The sequence below is a fragment of the Gymnogyps californianus genome, chromosome 16, assembly GCF_018139145.2.
Source record: "Gymnogyps californianus isolate 813 chromosome 16, ASM1813914v2, whole genome shotgun sequence".
In the NCBI taxonomy this organism is placed as follows: Eukaryota; Metazoa; Chordata; class Aves; order Accipitriformes; family Cathartidae; genus Gymnogyps; species Gymnogyps californianus.
The window spans coordinates 5,490,021-5,511,723 of record NC_059486.1 but is presented as its reverse complement, the minus strand read 5'-3'; the positions used below and the strand labels follow the sequence as shown (position 1 = coordinate 5,511,723).

General features: G+C 42.9%; 3 protein-coding genes and 1 non-coding gene across 6 annotated transcripts in view; 1 reads left to right on the top strand and 3 right to left on the bottom strand.

Annotated features, from left to right (window-relative positions):
* GGT1 (gamma-glutamyltransferase 1) overlaps nucleotides 1–21,703 on the bottom strand; it is a 129,297-nt gene that overhangs the window by 71,437 nt on the left and 36,157 nt on the right. The gene's annotated exons all lie outside the window — the stretch shown is intronic.
* On the bottom strand, nucleotides 6,586–10,584 carry SNRPD3 (small nuclear ribonucleoprotein D3 polypeptide). Of its 2 annotated transcripts, none has more exons than XM_050906965.1 (4): nucleotides 10,568–10,584; nucleotides 9,595–9,744; nucleotides 8,644–8,836; nucleotides 6,586–7,771 (listed from the first exon to the last, which is right to left on the bottom strand). In XM_050906965.1, the coding sequence occupies exons 2-4, from the start codon at nucleotides 9,718–9,720 to the stop codon at nucleotides 7,710–7,712; spliced, it is 381 nt and encodes a 126-aa protein (XP_050762922.1). In that variant the 5' UTR covers nucleotides 9,721–9,744; nucleotides 10,568–10,584; the 3' UTR covers nucleotides 6,586–7,709. The 2 variants fall into 2 exon arrangements, with proteins under 2 accessions (XP_050762922.1, XP_050762923.1); XM_050906966.1 differs by lacking the exon at nucleotides 10,568–10,584 and adding an exon at nucleotides 10,526–10,546.
* On the bottom strand, nucleotides 7,692–7,818 carry LOC127023107 (small nucleolar RNA SNORA5). Its single transcript, XR_007767405.1, has one exon. It is a non-coding gene; the product is annotated as a small nucleolar RNA SNORA5 (small nucleolar RNA).
* GUCD1 (guanylyl cyclase domain containing 1) lies at nucleotides 11,006–20,861 on the top strand. 2 transcript variants are annotated; one of them, XM_050906963.1, is made up of 6 exons: nucleotides 11,006–11,075; nucleotides 13,050–13,134; nucleotides 14,595–14,760; nucleotides 15,534–15,625; nucleotides 17,260–17,501; nucleotides 18,019–20,861. In XM_050906963.1, exons 1-6 carry the CDS (start codon nucleotides 11,039–11,041, stop codon nucleotides 18,108–18,110), a joined length of 714 nt encoding a protein of 237 aa, XP_050762920.1. In that variant the 5' UTR covers nucleotides 11,006–11,038; the 3' UTR covers nucleotides 18,111–20,861. The 2 variants fall into 2 exon arrangements, with proteins under 2 accessions (XP_050762920.1, XP_050762921.1); XM_050906964.1 differs by having other exon boundaries at nucleotides 18,016–20,861.

The window sequence follows — 21,703 nt, the reverse complement described above, 5'->3', positions numbered from 1 at the left end:
TGTGGGCTCATAACAGTTGTGGCCTGACTTGTGTCTCTAATGCGGGCTAAATACTGCCAACCTCCTCAAAAACTCATCCCCTCTCCCCCAAAAGGAGACAAAAAACCCGCAACAACCTTGACAGCTCCTACTTTTAGACAACAAATATCTTTGTTATTTATAGACATAAATTGCACTCAACACATTCAAAATTGGAATACAAAGCCAATGCACATTTGTGTTGCAGAGGTCTGTTCTCTTCTGCCAAGTGGGGTGGAGAGGCTTCTACCCTGAAAACAGAACCAAGTCTCCTGAAAGGAGGATTGTAAATAAGCCTAATCCTCTAATCATCTTTGGTTGCACCTAGGCAGAGTGATTTGCAAGGTGTTCTTACCACAGTAACCAAGATCATTTGATCAGTGATTTATGTTTGCCATATCCTTGCAAGGAAAGTAGTATGACTGTCTTGTCAAGCAACTTACCTATAAACCTCCAGAACAGAGGCAGAGACTGTAACCTCTTCTCCAGATTCAAAGTGTCATGTCTTTCCCTGAAAGTGCTTCTCCATAAAGCCATTTTTCACTTTTACCTATAGTGAGTAAACGTGTTTACCAGAAGCACAGGAATCCACAGCAGGATCGCACCTGCAGCTGTTACAAACTTACAGGTAACGTTCTCTTATTCTCCAGAAGGGAACATCAGTCCATGTCCTTTAAGGATGAAATTAAGGGAAGAATTAAGAAAGGAGGATGAAAATAAATCAAGGTAGCACAGATTGAGCAGGCCTTACTGGAATTGCCTAACAAGGAGGATTGATGTTTGTTGCAGGAGAGCAGAGAAATCAGAAAAGAGGGTACAAAACAGCTGTAACAGAAACAACAAAACTGCACTTTTCCAGATGCCACAGAGGGACTTCCAGCAAAGCAGCCTGAATATCCTAAGAAGTATCCACTCCAGTAAGCCACCACAAAGTGGCTTACTGTTCAACAGGAGACTGATGCAGGAGGTAATGCTTAGAGACCATCACTTCTGGGATGATCCAGCAGTTAGAGCACTCACGGGGCCTCTGGAGACTTTGTCCCTGAGCTCCAGGGACACTGTTAGGCCAGTCACTTAAGGATAAGTATTGAAAAGTACTTAGGTGCCTAGCTCATTGGTTTCAGCAGAAGTTGTGGGCCCAAATCTATCTTCAAATTCTGGTCTGAACCTCTTCATGGCTTGGTCTCGATTTCCCTTTGTGAAATGCGAGGTGACAATGTCTTTATACCTTGTAACAGTTTTGTAAAGAAAAGCACACGAAAGCAGCAGTCAGGCACTTTACAGCATGGAGCCATGAACAAGCTAAAGGGACAGTTCCATGTAACACACCATCTCCCTGCAAATCCAGGCATTCCCATTGCCTTCCCTCTGCATCACCAGCCCAGTGCTGTTGATATTCCTGCTGAGTGCTCTGTCCCACTACCTGTTAACATTTTAGGCACTGTGGGACAAAATGTGAGGAGTTTTGCCTCACAACAAGCAGTGGTTTGCTCTGGAGTAGATGTACTAGCATCTCTCCACTGAGCTGGAAATAGGGCAAACACCCAACCAGGCAACAGATTTTAAGTCCCCAGGCAAGGGAAAATGAAGAATAAATGAAATGTTCGCTGCAAGCAGTTCACTAAACAAAAGAACAATAATAGTGTTTTTCTGCCGTTCTTTTAATTTCTCCCAGCATAACTACACATCTTCTGGATACAATCTGTTTCTTTGCCAGGGCTTCAACATTCTCCCCTGAATTAATGATGCTGGAAAATCTCCACTTTTCATAGACTCTGATAGTCTCTGCTGAGCAGCAGAGGGCTGCACAATACTTGCTTATGCAATGACTGGTCCTGTGCCAGGAATAATAGCCTGTCTACCAGGAACAACCAACTCACACACAAAACCAAAATACTTTTCTCATTAAATGTCTGAATCAGGTGGAGTAAAAACACCCTGAACCTACTGGTAATACTGCACACTAATGTCAGCTTCCACACAGAGTTAAATAATCCCACACCCTAGTCTTTGAGGAACAGTTAGCATGAGCAGAGGAGGGTGGCACTTCCTTATTCATTACCTCCAAAGTACTCTTGACACTATCAAGAACTATTATTACAGGACCAGGCAACAACAGGACACCTGAAGCAGTTAAAATGCAACTTGATCTGGGAAAGTACTTCCAGAAAAGCACTGCTTTGGCTACTTCAAGCACCAGCATACTGTAGTCGTATGGCAGCTCTTCTGTCTGCAGGCGTGATCTGTCCCTGAGCGGATGAGGAGGTGGAGAACAGTATCATCTTACTTGCAAAGTAATGTGCAGCACACTGCCCATATCAGCATTTGTTTCAAGGCTATTCTGGACCATGCTTTAAACGTGGTGTATCCGTATTTCCTCCCAAAGAAACACGGAAGGCAGGAGGGTCCCATAAAGTTAGCTTTATTTAATGTGAGAGGAGGAAGACCAGGTCTTGTTGTCTGAAATCAGCTTAGCTGCAACAAGGCACAAGTCCAGATCTAAATTTTTGCCTCTGTCAGGATGGAAACATCAAAGAACCCTGGGAGAACCCTTCCTCCATTTTGACCCATGGCTGAGAAACAAGCAACCAAATCATTGACACTTTCTTGTAGACCTCAGAATTCTACCCTTTGCTACCTTACCAAATCATTACTCCACTGGGATGTCAGCCTTCCATCCTTGCTCACATTTTACTGGCAAGAGGAAATAGGACATCTCTACTTTAAAGGAAAGCTCACTGTGAAGCTTAAATAGCAAAGAGATACAGACTGGACAGTTATCCTGACCACCAGCACCAGAAATTCACATTTTCCACTCCATTCTGCCCTTCTAGAAGAGGTTTTCTGGAGGGCATGGGAGATCTAGGGGCCATGTCCCTTTACTTCTGCCTTTCACTGGCAGAGATTAAGAGGCTGCTGCCTCTCCCGCCATTTTAAGAGTTGGTATAAACCAAGTTCTGTTACCCTGGAGAACAGGGCTTTTACAGTGTGGCATGTAATTACACTCGGAAAAGAGACACCATAGCTTGCCACTTATCTCATCTACACAGCATCCCTTCCCAGCTTCTCTCAGTCATAACACAATACCTCACAGACTGATGTTTTGCGGAGCACCCTTGGAAAATGAACTGAAGTACAGCTTTAGGATCAAATATAAGTTAGACACACCTGGAGAGTACTGCACATGTATGGGATGAAAGCATCTGGTCAGTGAGGAACAGTCCTACAGTTCCGTGCAAAGCCATTTTTTCAAGTGATACCTTCTGCAACCATTTAACTTTTCTCTGCTGTTATCAGGGTCTCCCCTCTGTTTTTGTACCACAGCACAACCTCGGTTTCGACTTAGGAAGACTGGGTGAATTTCTGCCTGCGCTTCTCCATACATCATTTTGCATGGCTGCAGTGTAGCTTCTGTGTCCCACATGAGTACTTCAAAGGCATCTACACTGATTCTATCAAAGGGGCAAGTTCATGTCAAAGCTTCAGGCCAGCAGCTTGTCTCTCTCTGTCAAAAGCAGGAAGCTACGGTGAGCCCTGAACCCACTGAACAGGAAAGAGGTTTACAAGCCCACACACAAAGCAATGGCAAAGAATGAAAATAAATGTTACAATCTATGACAAAAAAAAGGGTGACGAATAAGGGCAGATGTTAAAAACAGACAGCTGTATCTATCCATAGTATCCTCTGTCTCAGAGAAACAATCACTTAAGTTGCTGAACTCGAGGAATCTGCACGACCTACCTAAGTGCACATGCCCAATTAGCCAAGTACCGGGGAAACACACAGCATCAAGCAACAGCTGGAGTCACCTGGGTGCGTATGAAGCCAGCACTCTGGGAACACTGAAGAGGAAAGAAAATAAGCTGAGTATTTTCATGCTAGAGTTTGTAATAGCACTGAGTTTATGGATTTTGTAGCAAAGTCACATTTCTTGCATTTTTTCCTTCCAGAGTGTTCTGGTTTCTTGTATTTCATTCTCTTACCGACAGAGCCATCTAGTGGATGAGACATCATTCGTTAGAAGAAAATTTTGATTTAGCACACTAAGTAAGGATAATACACACATCGCACATAGAATCTTCAAAGCAGCCTGTAACAAACTAGCACATCAGTTAGTCTAGTCAGAAATTGCTAAGTCATATGTTTGTCTTGGCTGGGGCTTAAATTCCTACCAATGTGAAACTTCAAACTTTTCAACACTAATTCACAATATCTTTCTGAAGAGGGTAAACAGTTCATCCTAGACTCAACCTCAACCTGAATTCACAGCACAAAGCTTTTCGTTTATGCAAAATCCAGTATCTTCTTCAAAGCTGATGTGGATTAGAGATGTTGCATGTTTTAAAGAAAGCTTAAAAGCTAAGGCAACACTGGTTGGAAAAAAAAGTTTTTAAAAAAGTTTCATTGCTGTGCACTCAGTGGACAGTCACAAATAGAGGGTGAGAAACATCAGAAGGGGTAGGAACTTCTTAAAGCACATATACTGCAGAGTTCGTTCTATCAGTTAAACCTGCTGGGGAGGGTTATTGTTTCTTTCTGACATTCTTGGTTGTCCCCCTGCCCTCAGTGCTGCTGAATGCTACATCAATTGTTTCAGAGAAGAGAGGAGATCTCAGTGGAGAGAACAGAAGCTTGGCACTGCACAGGAAGGAGGAATAGGAACTTTAAAAAACAATAGAAAAGGTAAGCCAATCATCATTAGCGGAAACAATCCGCAACAAACCTGCTACTACCAGGCAGCTTTAATTTGCTTAAACAGCATTTAACCATTATACTCTTTAGGGTTCCCCTTGGTGTTTCAAAGCCTTTGCCATTCCAGTAGCTGTCTGCGGTCACAATGTGGTGCCATTTCTCCCTGCCCACTGCAAAAGAAGCTAGCATCTAATCTTCAGAAAAGGCTACATGCTATTCAACAGTTAAAAGGAAACAGTGAGACGCAAAGCCAATGGGCCAGATTTGCAGCCTTGCCAAAATGTCAAATCTCTTCCAAAAAATACTTTTAGTCAAGTCCCCCATCTGTGGCTTACTTCTTTTTCCACATATTAATAGCTCTTTTTGGAGGCTTTACAGACAAAGGAAGCAGAGCTTTCAGGGCTGGGAAGCACCGCATAGTCCCGGCAAAAAAAGATGTGGCAATCCTCACCATTAGTTTCCTCAAGAGGTTACAATAGAGACCCAGTAGAAGCCAGACCCAAAAGAGTTCTGGCAAAGTGATTTCTCTTCGTCCAAAATGTGAGTATGCCTCTTGTCTCTCCTGTTACTAACAGGGTAACGGTAACTTCCTTTGTCACTCACTGTACATTAGCCACCGCCCGGATGACACCCTTTAAGCAGAACAGCTTGCCATCCTTCAACACTCACACACTCCATCCTATACTAGTTTATATTTATGGCAATTAATTGTTGCAGTAATCCATCTCAGGTTCCTATTAGGTGTTCGCTTTGGAACTGCCTAGAAGGCAGTTCTAGCTGCTGAAGAAGCATTCTATGAAATCCTGCAGCAGATACTTCACTCAAGTTATACAGAAAGTAATCAGGTATCATGCCATTCCTGTTCTGCCTGTTGATGGTAGTCTAATTCCATTGTGCAAAAATTCCGACTTGATTAGCAACACAATCACAAGCCTGATGTATTAAAAGCAATAAAACACAGTTAGCAGACTGCAAATAAAAGACATCTGTTTCAAATACCTACTAGGGAATTGGACATCTTGTATACCACCATATAGCAACAAGCAAAGTTAGTTTCTGTCAAAATTCTGGTGTCAACAGAAATATCTATTCTTACCTACCAACTCATTTCCAGAGATCCCAGGCATTAGCATGGGATACTAGAAGCAGACAGTTCAATTCTTACCATGAAGCTCACGGTACAGCAACAGGATTGAATTCTTTTCTCCTTTGTGTGTTAAAAAGTGTCAGTCTCAGTGGGCATCTAGTATAAAGGCTCAAAATGGACTTTAGCTTCATGTTGATTTTAAGATGGTCTTTCTCAAAACAATCTTGTGACATTCAGAAGCCTTTACTTAAGCATTGGAAGGAAATTCTGTGAAAATGTCTTCTCTCCCACAGTAAGAGCTAGAACCAAACTGATTATTAAAGAATTCCAAACAGTACAAACAGCTGTTACTACTAGCAATTAGAAAGGTTGTAGTTTGCATACAGACCAGTGCAGTTCTACTTGCCTGTATGTTATGCAGATACACTCTCAGAGGGAAATGACCTGATCAACTGGTATCCATCACGATTCTGAGTGACTGTTGAAGAATCACACATTTCCACAAGGAAGTGTTTAATATAATTACTAAAGCCCCAAATTGCTCATTTTAAGTTGGAAATACTGTCTTCGGGAAAGCATTACTGCTATATGAACATGACTCACATGCCATGTTTTGAAGCAGGGCTTTGTGAAAACTGTCTTATCTTTCGGACAAGTTTCTCAGTCTAGACATAAGATGACACTACAATGTTTTTATAGTTAAGCTCAAGCATATCTTAAACACATTTTAAGGAGGTTTCTAATGCAAATATTTAGGATCATTACTACCAGAAGAACACATAGCAGGGTTTTTCTAGTGATGCGAGACCAAATACAGCTTTATTTACAGACAATTCAACAAATTAATACATCAGTTCAACTTTCATGTCTGCACGCAAGGGAGAGTCTGCGCAGCATCAGAGCAGAAAGCAAGACTAGCTACTTTGTACATGTACAGAGTGATAATTGATTGTATGCAAGTATGTGACTAGGTACAGAAGTGTTACATTTAAACATTTCTACCATTTGAGTCAATAAGAACAACCACACTATACTTGTAGCAAAATAAACTAAAGTTACAACTACATTTGGCTTCCTGCAGATCAGCTCATGATCTATATGACTGTGTATAGATGTTAAGACGAAAAGCTGAAGTTGATCCTAAGTTTTGTTCAAAAGATTAGCATTTGTATTGAGTTGTATTTAATGGGTAACCATTTATAAGACTTTCCCCATACATACACCTGCACTACCTTTCAAATTTACAAAACATTTCGAGTTTATCCTTGGAAATGCCCATTTTATATTCTGCCTTCTTTTCCCAGACAGAGAGAAAAACTAAGAGAGTTAGAACAGAATTTTTCACTGCAAATGTAGACTCACGCTATCAAAGTTGTGTTTTTCTAATGAAAAATTCTCCCTGTATCCAAAGAGAAAAATAAAAATGCAAGAATACAAACTCAATATACAGATCTGAAGATGGACCTCTATCTATTGTAGGTCCATATAAAGCAAAAGAACATAGTGCTTTGCTTCTCAGTAAGCTGCCTCTGTTTTGCTGTATCTTCCATAAATGCAGCTGCTAATATGACTTTAAAACGTACTATTTAAAAATTCTTCATCAAGAATGCCTTCTAATTCTTTAGAGAATGAATGACAACAGGACTAAACAAGAAAAAGGAAACATGATGATCTTTAAAAGTCAATGCATCACACAAAGTAGTTAAATCTAGATATAAAGTCCACTATTTTCCAGACAAAGCTGTTTTAAGTTTGAGATCAACCTACAATGTATTTGCCCAAGAGAAGTCCTGTCACGTAAGAGCAGACAAGTTTTTGCGAGAAACATTTATTAAACAAAACTGATACCAATGTACATGTAGTCAAGTTAATACCCCCTAATAAAAAAACCCATGTTGTTCAAGACCAAAATTATCTTCGCTTCTGGAAGATGTTGCCACGGCCCATACCACGGCCTCTTCCTCTTGCAGCCACTGAAGAAAGAAAACATCAGGGATGACATGAATTTGACATAACTGCATATTTATCTCAACAACTGACAAGCAAAACAACACTCAAAGCCTCTTGCTCGGAAGCAAGGAAACAAGGCTATCCTATGAAGTTCAGAAAGTGATATAACAGCAAAAAGTTTTCTGTAAGAAGAACCAGAACTAACTGCTACTTGGAACAGATGCAGTGAATATTCATACACTTTGTGTTCCTTCTAAGCTGACACACAAATTTGTATAGCCCAAGAGATTTAAAACCCCACGCTCTTCCAAGGTTTTGCAACAGAACTCAGTACATTTCAGCAGATGTTACTCCCTCATGTAACCTTACTGCATTTGCTAAAGTTAACCAAGGACTCTGCAGCCCATGATTATTACTCAACCTTGTTATAACTAGGCTGTTCCCCTGAGAAAGGTACAAGTGAGAGTGAACTACAGAATGGCTAATAATTACAGCTTCCCAGTAGTTTAAGTACCACCTTAATATCTGAATTCGTTTTTCTACAAAAGCTTAACAAGAACAGATGAATCCTTCCCTAAGTATTCCAAACAGCTAGTGGCCACAATCACTGGAAAACAGAAGACGAAGTTTTATATAAAGCCTCTGTTTAACAAGACTACTCATGATATCTAAATTATTGTAGCATCAGTATTACACATTCAGGTAATTGGGCAGTTTGAGTCTTGACTCCCACCATAAGATGAAATATACAGAAAAACAATGTATGAACAAGTAATCTTTCAGTTTCTTACAGCTTACATTTCCTCAGCGACAGAGATGACAGTTTTCCAGTTCTTCTACAGCAAAAGGAGGGGAGGGACGGGGGGATGAGGGGGAACACACAAATTGTACACACCTTGAGCTTTGAGAATAGCTGCTTTTCCTCGCCCAGCTCCAGAACCCTGGTTTTTATTCTTCATGCTCTTTAGCATAGGAGCGTTCTTCAACATATCTGGTAAAATGAGAAACCGTATCTTGCTACCTCTGATGTACACCTGTTCAAGCTGTGCCACTCGTCCATCTCTGTATGTCACCGTTATGTTGGACATCTGGAAAGTAAAGATCAGTCAGTGCTCACAGAGCCCTCGAACGCAGTTCTGTATTCCTGCTTCTCTTGCCTGCAGAATATACAGCCAGGATTCAAGTACGAAAGCCAAAGACTTTCCAAGCACACTGTTTTCTCAACTGGAGTTGTGACACAGGGCATCCAGGACCATTTAAACATAATCCTAAGCCTGCTACTATTCAAGCAGGCCCAGGACTTTTGCTTTTTCCCCAATTTGCGAATTAGTTTTATCAGCTTTGCTAGTTTTGTTTTCTCATATTGAATCAGTTTTAATAAAGCTGTTCTAGTCCTAACTATTAGGGAAGCATTTTGATTTCAACAATGACTTGCCTAAAGCCAACCAAAATTAAGCTCTCTTGGGATGACTAAAGTAACATGCATTAAAAAAAAGCTTCAATTTCTTAAATCAAGGTTTGTTTATTCTTACGCTCAGTGGCTTTAAAGAAAGAACTCCAGCAGAAACATTGTTCACAGAACAGAATCTTAAGAACCCCGACATTATTGACAGGAATGTCCAGTTTGACTCCAAAACCGGAAAGAATAAGCTCTGGCCTCTTTGGAGTGCTCAGTAATCCTGTATCCATGTCACTAAGGTAAAACAGTGTACATGCAGCAGTACGGTTTTCTTTATCCTAACACTAAAAGCAACAGTCTTTTAATCAAGCTGCCAATAAGCTAGCTATCAGTTTTTCCAGGCACAGATCAGATAGCCTTCCCTCCATCTTTCTGAAGCAGGTATACCTGACAATTCATGTTATCTTCAGCTTCAATAAGTTTGCCTCTGTAAACTTCTCCTGTATTGGTCTCACATGTCACAATATGGCCTTCAGCCTCGTGCAGGACTTTAATTGGCACTCCAATCGACATGTTTGCAGTGCTGTGGCTCTACACCTGAGACAAGAAAAAAAACAAAGGACATAATTACAAAGAAAGTTGTAGACTAGATTTTACCTACACAATCTACAATCTTTCCCAGTGTAAAGCACTGATTTTCTTTCTTGCCCAAAAACACCATATGCTTTGACAAAGCATTAATAAAACTTCTCTAGAAAGATGCCCATGGGAAGAAAAGACTTAAAAGATCAGCAGAAGTAAGTCTTTTCCAGGTCTCTTCTGACCTAGGAAATTCACTTGTAAATACCAGATAACAGACCACTTGTATAGCCAGGTGCACCTCAAATGGAAATAGCCCCAGGTGCATCCCGTAACAGTACAGCCAACCTGACCACCGACGAGCTAAGCTGGACCTGTGGGTAGCACAGCCACACTCGCAGACCACATCACCTAAGCAACAGGCTCTACGACGAGGGAGCCCAGCCCACACCACACGCACACACCACAGCCCTGGTAAGCACCCCGCACTACCCTCCTTCACTTGAAGGCCCCCAGCCTCAGCCCTGCCCCAGGGGCAGAGAAGGGCCCCGGCCCGGCGGGGAGGCCCACCCCCGAGAACCCGAGCAGAGCCCCCGAGGCCTGCGCAGGCCGGCGGCCGCCCCACCGCGGCTTCACCCCCTCAGGCCCGGGCGCCCGAACGAGCCCACAGGCCCCAGGGGATGCGGCACAGCTGGGATGCTTCCCCACAGCGCCCGGAGAGCGAGGTGGGCCCTGCCGCTCCCGCGGACACGCGGGACACCGGGGAACCCCGCTCGGGGCCGGCTCCGCCGCCACTCACCGCCCGCCAACCGCCTCGGCCCGGGCCCGCGCTCGCGCTCACCCCTTAATGGCCTCCTCCAGCTTCCCGCCGTGCACCGCGCGGCAGAACCGGAAGGCGGGGCCGGCACCGCCCCTTCCCGCCCGCACCCCCGGGGCCGCCGGGCCGCGTTGCTTCGGCACCACGGTTCCGCCGCAGCCCCGTCCCGCCGGCGGTGGCCCGCCCCCGGGGCAGGGCTGGCTACCGGCGCGCCCCGCGCTTGCCCGCCCGCCTCAGGTCGCGCCCCGGCCCTCGGTCCCGCGTCCCCCTCCCGCCCTGTCATGCCCCTGCCCACCGACACACCCGACCGCCGCCGCCCACACCGCGGCGACGGCGCGGGGCAGGCGCCCCGGGGCCCGGCCCCCCGCAGCCTCCGCCCCCGGGGCCGGGAGGAGCCAGCGCCGCGCCGAGGCATGCCGGGCCCCTGGGCCGCGCCGCCGCGCGGGCCGGCTCGGCGGGGCCGGCAGTGAGCGGGCGGCAGGCCCCGCCGCCGCCATGAAGAGCCCCCGGGAGGCTGGGGAGCCGCCGCCAGGTCAGTGCGCCCCGCCGCGGCAGCGGGGCCGGCCCGCGCCGCCTCCCGCAGCCCTCCTTCTGCGGGCGGCCGCCGCTCGCCGCCGGGGAGCGCGGGGCGCCAGGGTGCCGGGCGGAGCCCGCCGCCTGCGGGGTCGGGGTTGGGGCCGAGCTGCGGGGTCTCCGCGGCGGGGTCCCCGCGGCGGGGTCCGCCCTGGCGGAACGGGCTGGGCGCCGGCTCAGGCCGGGGGAGGGAGCCCTGGGCACGGCCCTGCCCGCGGCGGGGAGCGGGCGGCTCTTGCCGTCGCCTTCGGAGGCCCTGGCGGCCTCCTCCGCCCTCCCGGAGCCGCGAAGCTGCAGGTTTCGCCAGCAGCAGCAATGTGGAAGTACTGGCACCGTCTGTAAGTTCGTTGCGCCGGGGAGCTGGCAAACCGGAGAGGTGCTTCCCGTGTTCCTTACGGCCCCAGCATATACTGGCTTGCGTCTTATCTCAGGACAGCTGACAGTCGTCGCTGAATAAGTCTGGGTGTGTTGGTGTCCTGGTTTCAGCGGGGACAGCCGGGAAAGCAGCTGCGTGGTGCTTAATTGCTGGCTGGGGTTGAACCACGACAGTTGGGAAACAGGATGACTGGAAGCTGAACATCCAGGAAAATTAAAATTATTACCCTTTGAAGTTTTCACGTAGACAACATGTATCTCTTCACTTAATCTTGGGATTTGACAGAGGCCCTGGGTAGTAACAAAAAGGGGACAGACTCATAACATGCCAAAAAAAAAAATGACGACAAAGTACTTACAGATCCTGGTTTGAGGAGAATCTGGGAATTGGGTTTTCATTTTTTCTTTAGGATATTTAAGGGCACCTTAATCTAGATTAATTAAAAAGATTGAATATACCAATGGGTATGACAGTCTTCAAAGTCATGATTAAACAGTGGCACAACTATGAAAAAATATTTGGAAAGAGTCCAGAATATCTGTATTGGCTTGTCCCTACAGTAGGCTATAGCTTTGTTAAAAATAATAAAAGATTACAAACTAGACCAGTCCACACCATGTCAAATGCATTTGTATTCCCATTTTAAAATGTAGTTGAGCTTGTGTTAACAAAACTTTTCAAAGGTCTTTTCTAGATCAAAGGTAAGGTTATTGAGAAGAGCCCTTTATGATTAACTCACTTTGATTGACGTTGAAGTAGCAGTAACAGGCACAACACTTCAGGTCCTTCGAGTGGTAAGGGCGCTTGTGAAACTGAAACCACCACATTGCCAACCCTATAAAAATAAAAACTGAGGCAGAGGGATGGCATTACTTGTATTCTGGGACTTTTTGGTAGAGATTGTTCTTTTTCCCTCTCCCTTTGTTGCGTTATTGAGGGAATTAATACAAAAGGCCAACTGGTGCCATTTGCGAGCTTTGTTAACCTAAAATTACTCACATAAATTACAGTCCCTGAGGAAAAAGACATTTGTAGAAAAGGCTCAAATCTGTGGGGCTTGTAAGAGATCAATGCCTAGAGATCTTGGTTGTGTCTGTTTTCTCAGTTTGGTTTAACTCCTTTTGTGGCACAGAAATACATTCAGACACAAGAGAAAGGATGAATACCTGTGCCTTACCTACTATTATTTAGGAGGGGATACAGCTTCATAGTTAGGGGCTGGCGGGTATGTCACCCCACGAAAAAGAATAAAATGAAACTTCCAAGGAAAAGGGGGTGGACCATACGGCAGAGTGATCCAGGTATGGAACAATAAAGGAAGATGAGATTAAACCAGATGCTTAACTGTACAGAAATACCAAACCTACATTCCCCTAAGAAAGAAAAAAAATACTCGCCAATCAGATAAAGTAAAAAAACATTCCTAAGTTTCCACAACTATAGTGCTGAGGACAAGCTGACTTTTAATGCCGAGGCATGGCAATGGAATGGAAAAAACATTCCTGTATGGATTGACATCTTTCGTGTTTTACTCACAACGGGCTGTTTTCACTACAGTTGACTGCATCCAGCTGAAAGTGCCAGTCATTCAGCAGTTGTACCACTGGGACTGTGGGCTGGCCTGCTCCAGGATGGTGCTTCAGTAAGTGACTCTCTTGGTCTGAGTGGGTGGGAAACCCCATCCATGGGGAGGGGTAGCGGGAAGCAACGTCCAGGGAGAAGAGGTGTGTTGAAGCAGCTGTGAGTTTAGCTTAGTCTTATGAGACCACACAGTCCCAGGTGCCCTTGGAGAATTACTGCTGCTTGGGCCTGGCACAGCTCTCCAGCAGCAGCAAGGGAAAAAAACTAAGATGAACTTCAGACCCTTTTGAATAATTGACTGTTTTGACAGATGCAAAATACCTGATCAGCTCTAAGAACTTTGCAGGTTGGCGCGCATAAGCTGATAAAAAGTTATCCCTCTTTGCTGTTGTTATAATTCAGAACTGATACGTAGCACAGCAGTTCACCTGATTCCTTTCTGTGTTTTCAAGTGATGGGTAGGTGTATCCCAGTTTATGAGTATATACTACCTCTGTCCTGCTGAGCTCCCAATCTGTGGGATGAGTGTTTTTGTTCCAGTAGTTTCAACTTCAAAACAATGCACTGTATTGCCCTTTGGGTTTTTTTGGTTTGGTTTTGGTTTTTCTTTTTTTGAACTAGTAGCTGTCCTGCTGAACTCCTCTTTCCTTCCACAGAGGAACATGAGCTTAGGTGCAGGAGAAATACCTATTTAGATGTCCACTTAGTAGATATGAAGCAGAAGATTTTCATTTCTCTCCATCCCTTCTGCCAAGACGTTAGTCCGTGTGCTGGTAATTTCCCATCTTGACTACTGTAACCTCTGCCTCTTTATCCCCTTTACCTCTTTGCCACTCCAGTCCGCCCAAAACTCAGCTTCCAAGATTAATCTTCTCACCCTGCCGATCTGACCTTGTTTGCCCTGCATCCTCAATTCCAGTCCTTTTTTTTTTCCATTTACTTCCATTTGTTTTCTGACTTCCAGAACTCTCTGTAACTGCCTCTCCCCACCCCTTTGTAACCTGTCCCAAGCTTCCTCCTGACTTCATCTCCCCTTTACTGCCTTTTGTGCCATCAGTGCCTAAGACAAGCTTCCTTTGAGTATTTACTGACTTCCTTTACAGTTCCTCCTTTTGAAATCCATCTATTGTGTGAAGCAAGTTTTAGTCTTTAACACTCCTTTCTCTGTTTGCTCTAATATGCTTGTACATTTAGACTGTAAGCCCTTCAGGACAGAGTTCTATACTTGCTAAGTATAGCTTGCCTATTGTACAGCACCTGTACACTTCTAGCACTATAAAACAGTCAAGATACCCATACATTTCCAATTAAAAAAAGTCAGCAATAAATCCAGTTAAATATTCCCTACTCCCTTCCCTTAAATTTGTGGCTCCTTTGTGGGTTGGGTTTTTTTGGTTATTTCTTAGCCAAGCCCATTGTTTCAGTTTTTACGTCCTGTGATGTGGAAGCTTGGGCAACAGCACACATTTTGCTTCTCCTAAGATCTGTGCTTCCCTTCCCCTGCCTTTCCTCATACCATAGGTACCTGAATCATTTGGACAATGATGAATTTCAGAAAGCCATCCAGGAACTCCAGTTAACAAAGAGTATCTGGACTATTGACCTGGCCTACCTAATGCGGCACTTTGGTATTAAGCATAAATTTTGCACCCAGACACTTGGAGTGGACAAGGGCTACAAAAATCAGGTTAGTATTCCTATCTACTGGGAGACAGTAGACAGTTTTAAAAGCCCTGTGTGTCATGCTATAAAAGCTCTGCTGTGTTACTGACAATTAACCACAGTTCCTGTAGACAAGATTTGCCTGTTGCCCCAACTGGCATGAATCAGTTCCAAAGATGAGGCTAGAGATACGGTCCCACATATTTTACATCTTTGATTCCATAATATGAATTTTTAGAAAACTTTTCATGTAGTGCTCATGAAAGGTTCCAGCCTATCTGACAACCTTGGAGACTGAAGCCCTCTATCTACAGAACAGGTACAGCCTGGGCAGCAGCAGTGCTAGCTTCCACACTTTCCCCACCACCGCGCCTCAGCCCTGACCTGGAAGAACCACCTCTAGAGGTGAGAGGGGAACTCAGCCTCCATGTCCATGGACAGCTTGGCCTCTTCAAGATTGCCAACAAGGGGGCCAATGAGGGCCTATAGTGGTGATGGCTTTTCTAATGCAAGCTCCTGCCCAGTATGAACCAGACAGGCTTCTTTCACATAGGCAGCTGAAGAGCCACTGGATGGAAATTACAGCAATAACTGACCAGGAGTGAATTTAAACTTATGATTTAGAGCAGGAATCCTTATCCTGTTACCAGTGAACTAAGGGAGAGATCTCTTATCCCATAGCCAGATCTCCAACTTACGCAGGCCCTTGCTAGCAGGGATTTTAAGTGATGGATTACCTAAGGTTCCAGTCCATTCCATACCATTCATTCCAGTTCATAACTTCTGTTATCTCCACAGTCATTTTACAGGAAGCACTTTGACACAGAAGAGAATCGAGTGAATCAGCTCTTTGCACAAGCCAAAGCCTGCAAGGTGCTGGTGGAGAAGTGGTAAGGTTATTGTTTTCTTTCCCTTCTCTTTGGAGATTCTGTGGGTCCCATGGTTTTCTTGGAGTCACCAAGCTAAACTGGTGAAAGAGACTGAAATCAAGCCCTGAGCCTTTTTTGTGAATTACAGTCTTTCTACTATATCTGTCTCAAAAAAAAAAAGTGGACATCAAGAGTTAATAATGAAGTTTGAGGAAAAATAGTCACGACACAGAATAAGTGGTTTGAAAATACTGACAGGAGCTGACTATTGTTTATGTTTTGAATTTGATTATCCATTAAAATTACTGAGTAGGGAGTGCCTACAGTACTCTAATTGGCCGTTGCTGGAATTAAGGAGAGTGCTACGTGGGCACACAACCCATTGTTCCCAGAGCTATGCAAACATTATAGCTCTCTGTTCCTACACAGATGCTCAAAGAAAAAGCTAGCATATGAGCTTTTGCCAAGGGGAGGATGAAATAAGGAACCTCTATGAACTAACTGCAAACCCTGGAGAAGGGGAAAAAATGCAGAATTGTTTCACAACCAACAGTGATATTCTACACGGGAAATAACTAAGTGTCCGTGTTCAACTTGAGCTGCATCCCTTTTTATAGGGAAGCTGGATTTGGATCTCTGTTGTCGAAGTGGGGTAAATGATTAGGAGTAAGAAGAGAGGGCACAGGGCAGCCACAACAGCATTTGAATGCTGCAATGCAATTTCCATTTAGCAGAATCGTTAAGTGTCCTTTTTAACATAGATGGAGTCTGTATGGCACCATCTGTTTAACTAGAGCTGGGACAGGACAGAAGGGACAGTCAGTCCATCTTGGTTTAGCAATCTTAAGATCGTGGCCTTGATCAAGGCAGGGACAGAGGGCATATCTACCTGTGCAGTACTGAGCTTCGGGCATCAAAGAGGAGAAGTGACACTGGAAAAGATTAAAAAGCACATGAGTTCAGTCAGGTAGTGCACACAGCCCCGACATCTGGAATGTATCCAAGGGATGAGTTTCTAATGCATATGGAATACACCATCTGCCTCAGTGAAGGACAGCTTTTAACAGATGAGATTATGGGTTGTTTGGTTAATACTCATTCTCTGTGGGAGGTACTATAGAAATAAAGCCTCAAGAGAATCAGGTAGTCCAAAATTGCAACTGGGAGAAACACATTCCTGCGTGACAGAGGCAAATTTGGGCACGTCTTAAGTTGGTTAGTGATGATACAATCTTTAACCACTCAGTCGATAAAGATTTGGTGCTTCAGAGATAAGCTTTTCTAAGAGCAGGAGAGAATACTTCACTTATGATTTTCCCCACAAAAGTCTCTCAAGTTACTGAATGAGTTGCCAGCTCCTTTAATACCCTTCTCTGGGACATCTGATGCGTTCTGAGATTACATTTATATTATTGCAGAATCCAGAGCTGTTGCTCTGCATTTCAGTAGCAGCAATGAGATCAAAAGGCCTTGAATGACACAGGCTTTGTCTGTAGCAAAGCTTGAAGGGTTTAACAGCAAAAAGCTGTACCTGTGATATAAAAATAACCATGCCAGCTGCATGTCACAAGTACTGTTCATCATCACACACTTTGTTGTATACCAGTCTCTTTCCTAAACTTGTTAATAAGCATGTCTGACTTTTTTTTCTGCAGCACAGTAACTGTTCAAGATATCCAAAACCACCTGTCCCAAGGTCACGTAGCCATCGTCCTAGTGAATGCAGTCCTGCTATTGTGTGATCTTTGCTCAAGTCCTGTCAAATACTGCTGCTTCCTCCCCATTGGACAGAAGTGCTTCTGCAGGAATCCTGACTACCAGGGCCATTTCATTGTGTTATGTGGCTACAACAAAGCCTCAGGGAGTATTTACTACAACAACCCTGCCTATGCTGACCGTGAGTAGCCTGTTTCTTTTGGGTGGATTCTCAGCCACCACATGACTAACGTGTCTGTAATACAGAGCCACAGCTGGACTTCCCCTAATAGTGTCCATATATTTCAAGCATCACTAACCAGTTTGTCAGAAGGGGTTTTGCCACACTAATTAAATTAGTGCTGCATTTTGTGCTGTGATTTACTTGAGGCATTGAGATACGCATTCTAGCAAACTTGTTTGGCTTTCAGATGCATTAGTGAGAGATGCTGCACTGTTCCTATGTGCAGAATGTAACAGGATGGCCAATTTAGTACCTATTTACAGCATTACTTCAGTGAGCACTGCCTTTGAGGTGAAAAGATGCAAGTAAAGCTGTAACCTAAACTGATAAGTCTAGTCTGTATACTAGTTACTTTTCTTTGTAGAGTAGTATACAAATAGAGCCACTATATAGAGCCACTACTAGACCCAGTGTAAGAGCCTTTCATAGGCAAATTCTTCTGAATTTTTAGTAACATTTTGTTCCTCCTTAACAGGAACATGCTGCACCAGCATCAGTAACTTTGAGGAAGCCAGGACAAGTTACGGCACTGATGAAGATATTCTGTTCATCTACACAGACAGCTGACATCCACACCTGATACTTCTGGTCCTTTCCTGTGCAGCCTGCATGGCAGCTGGCTGTTTGTCTCAGGACTTCCCCTGCAGAGACCTTGCTCCTGAACTGCAGTGGGATCTTAAACAAGGGAGGCTTTATAGACATTGATAGGACTATATTGCAATGCTGTCTTTACCTTTTTTTCCCTGATGATTTAATCTGATTTTGCAATGTATGTCTCAGTTTTTTGTTTGGTTTTTTTTTTTCCCCTCATTTTCAACATTGCACATTTGACAGCAGTTTTAAAATACAGGCCCAGCGCCTGTTCACTTTGGGCTTATTTTCAAATTAAACACATGAGAAAAAAGCACCAAATTTATGAACTTTAACACTTGATAATACATGCATAGGTTTAGGTAAACAAAACCAGGAAAAAAAAAAAATAGAAAATACCTGTTTCTCTCTCTGTCAAAGCATCAAGGGCTGATCTTCATCCTAAATCTAGGGATTTGAGGTTCAGCAGGGTATTATGGAAGGAAAAAAATGTTATTTAAAAGTGGTTTAAGTTAACAAAAAAATGCCTTGCTGGCTCACCAGTATTGTCTGCATTGTAGGAATGAAACACATTTACTCAAGGAAACTTCCCATGTACCAAATTCACCTTACACAGATTTAGCATTTATGCCACTGCATTAAATTTTGAATTGTAGTTATTGGTATTGTTCCCTTGTACTACAAACTCAGTCTTTTTTGGCTAAATCCTCTAGGATGACTGCTCAGAGCTCTGTATTGCCCCAAAAGTTTAAGTGAAGATATTTTATTTGTACCTAGAAGTCTTTATTGCTCTTTGCAAAAACCTCTGAACATTATGCCACCCACATGTGCCAGTTTCTGCAGAATCCATTCTAAATATAAACTTTAAACTTATTAAGCAAATACAGAAAATGGTCATCCACACTAATGGTATACATTTTGTATGTAAATTGTAAATATGTGACAGCATATACTGGATTGTAACTAAAATACTGAATCATAATTTGAGCCAAATTTTGGTATTGGTATTAGTTCAGTGACCTTCTAAGAAGAGCTGAAATCAATTAAGAAAAGAGGGAATACAAACGTCTCTTCACTACAAGTAAAAAGGCAGGAACTCAGATTTTCTAGCTCTTATACTACAGCTGTATTTGGATTAAGTTGGAGTTACTGTATTTGGACATTATCAAGTGAAACTGTTAGCAGCCCATTCATAATCTTTCCATCTATAACCTGGGTTTAATTACTTTGCTGAGGAGCACTGTAAAGTGTAAGAAATAACGACCTTCTTCAGATTCATCCATCACAATTTCCTACAAGTCTTGATCTCCAGTCCTGCCTACGTTGAAGTGGGTAGAAAAATCAATACTGATGTAAAGCTAGCAAAATTTTATTCTGCACTTAAGACAGAGATCCCACACCTTTGGCATGGTTTTAGGAAAAGAACTGTTCAAGTTCTGGAACTGCGTGGAGTAACGGTAAAAGGACATTGTTATTTAGTGGTGGAAATAATAAATAGGAATCTACTTGCAGCATGGTAAAAAATTTTTCTAAGAGAAAACATTTTCTTTTATCAGTTGTTGACTTACTGAAAAGTATCTGGAAAGTGTTCAATAAGTATGCTTAGCAGAATCAAGAGTACTCTTTTGTACAAAGGCTAAAAATAGTAACAGACATTTAAAATGCAGTAGCCTTTAAAAAGTTCTGAACAAAAAGTATGTGACAAGAAATTTTCAGTGTATCAAATTTTGCTTATCATTGGTGAAGCTCGAATACATTGTGGCACTTACACTTGCAAAATAAGTAAAACTTAAGATGTGATTTGTGAGCATTAGAACCAGTACATTAGTGCCACCAGCAGAATCCCAGAAAAAAGGTACAAAACCTATTACAGATAATGCCTTCCGACTCCTCCAAAGTAAGTCGCCAGAAGGCTTCTGATCTGGGAATTTTTACGTCCAAGTCCAAATTCATGATGTTTGATTTAGAGAGATTGTATTAGCTATGTTACTAATTAACACGTATGTAAACTACAGGTTGATAGAGTACTTCTTTAACCCATGCATTTTCAGGTAGGTATTTCATTCAATACCATTAAACTGCCACAGGATTTATTCCAGAGCAGGCTTGGTTAGCTAAATAAAAACAATTCTTACAAAAGGGTTGTAATTGATGTTTAGCCTCTTACTGGTTCAGTTATCCAAATGTGAATCTTGAGCTTATACATAAAACATGAACTTAAGGGCATGCTGAGTGTTCTGAAGTGCACAGATAGGTGTAACAATATTGACTGTTAAAGGTTTGGTACCCAGGGTTTAAATACTTCAACAAAACTGAAAGATAAACAAAGCTGTTTAAGCTAATACAGACAAAAGGAAAGCTCTACTATTGCAACAGGATCTCTTATAGCCGCCAAATGGAACATAGCTATGAGAGATGAAAACACAAGGAAGAAACAAAAGCTAAGTGAAAAGACTGAGTATTTATATGACACAAATTCAGATTAAAAAGCAGCTCACTGTGCAAGCATTCAGAACATCTGCATTTTCTGAAACTTTATTTCCCATTACAAGATTGTCTATCCAAATACTCATTCTGAAAATGTTTTGTCACTTTGTTTCCTTCATAATGTCAATAGCAAAGGAAGGGGTATTTTACATGCAGGGATTTTATACATAAATATATTTTTATTTGTAATTAAGCCATTCTCAATAAAGGTTTAAAGTCACAGATAACCCTGTAACATAATGTAGCAAGTGTATTTATTAACTAGCTTATTATGAAAAATGTTGGAAAATCTTTAGAGGATGTGTTATATACTTAAATGGAAATGGCACAGCTGAAATTGTAATTTGGAAAAAAATTTAAGAGTTCAAATATTTATTTCAGCTATAAATTCATAGTTGCTAGGCTGTAAATTGTATTCATTCTGCACTTCCTGAACACCTCCTCCTGCATCACCCGAATCATACAAAACAAAATTTCAATATACACTAGTAGCTGAGAATACCACATGTATTGTTATTATCTATATTCAACAGCTGTTTTGCGTACTCCGCAACCACTGAGTATCCTACTGCAGTGCAGCTCCAGGGAAGTAGTTTTCATTACCCATCCTGATCCCTAATAGCATCTCCGTGGCTTTCTGTTCACAATGAAAAGTATGCAACTGTACCAGCCTTGCCTATGCTTTAGCCAGTGTTTCTATTTTTGCCTCACAACACAGCACCGAGCTTCTGAAGATATTAAAAGCATCTGTCTGCAGGACCACTTTTGCACCTTGAAGGAGCCCATCAAAGACATTGGTCCAACTGTGGTTGTAATATGTAGTGTAAAGGGAAACAGAAAGAACCAAAGTGGTCTTGCTTTACAGTACCCACAGATCTTCAAACAACTAGGACACGTCTGGGACATTACTTAGGACTAAGAGAACTGCATAAAATAGTTCGTAATTTAAAAAAAAAAAACAACAGATGAAAACAATTTATGCCTCCTTTCTCCCTAAATTATGCATTTGGGTAGAGGGTAAAAACTGGAAAACAGAAGTGAATAGACACACAATGCAAAGCTTAGTAAAAATTTTTATGTCC

Coding starts and splice junctions, on each gene's coding strand:
- SNRPD3 (XM_050906965.1), bottom strand. CDS start 9,720: ATGTCGATTGGAGTGCCAATTAAAGTCCTGCACGAGGCTGAAGGCCAT. Junction 8,837..9,594: donor AAGATAACATGAATTGTCAG/GTATACCTGCTT, acceptor TTTACTTTCCAG/ATGTCCAACATAACGGTGAC. Junction 7,772..8,643: donor AGCTATTCTCAAAGCTCAAG/GTGTGTACAATT, acceptor TTCTTTCTTCAG/TGGCTGCAAGAGGAAGAGGC.
- GUCD1 (XM_050906964.1), top strand. CDS start 11,039: ATGAAGAGCCCCCGGGAGGCTGGGGAGCCGCCGCCAG. Junction 11,076..13,049: donor GGCTGGGGAGCCGCCGCCAG/GTCAGTGCGCCC, acceptor TTTTCACTACAG/TTGACTGCATCCAGCTGAAA. Junction 17,502..18,015: donor CAACCCTGCCTATGCTGACC/GTGAGTAGCCTG, acceptor GTTCCTCCTTAA/CAGGAACATGCTGCACCAGC.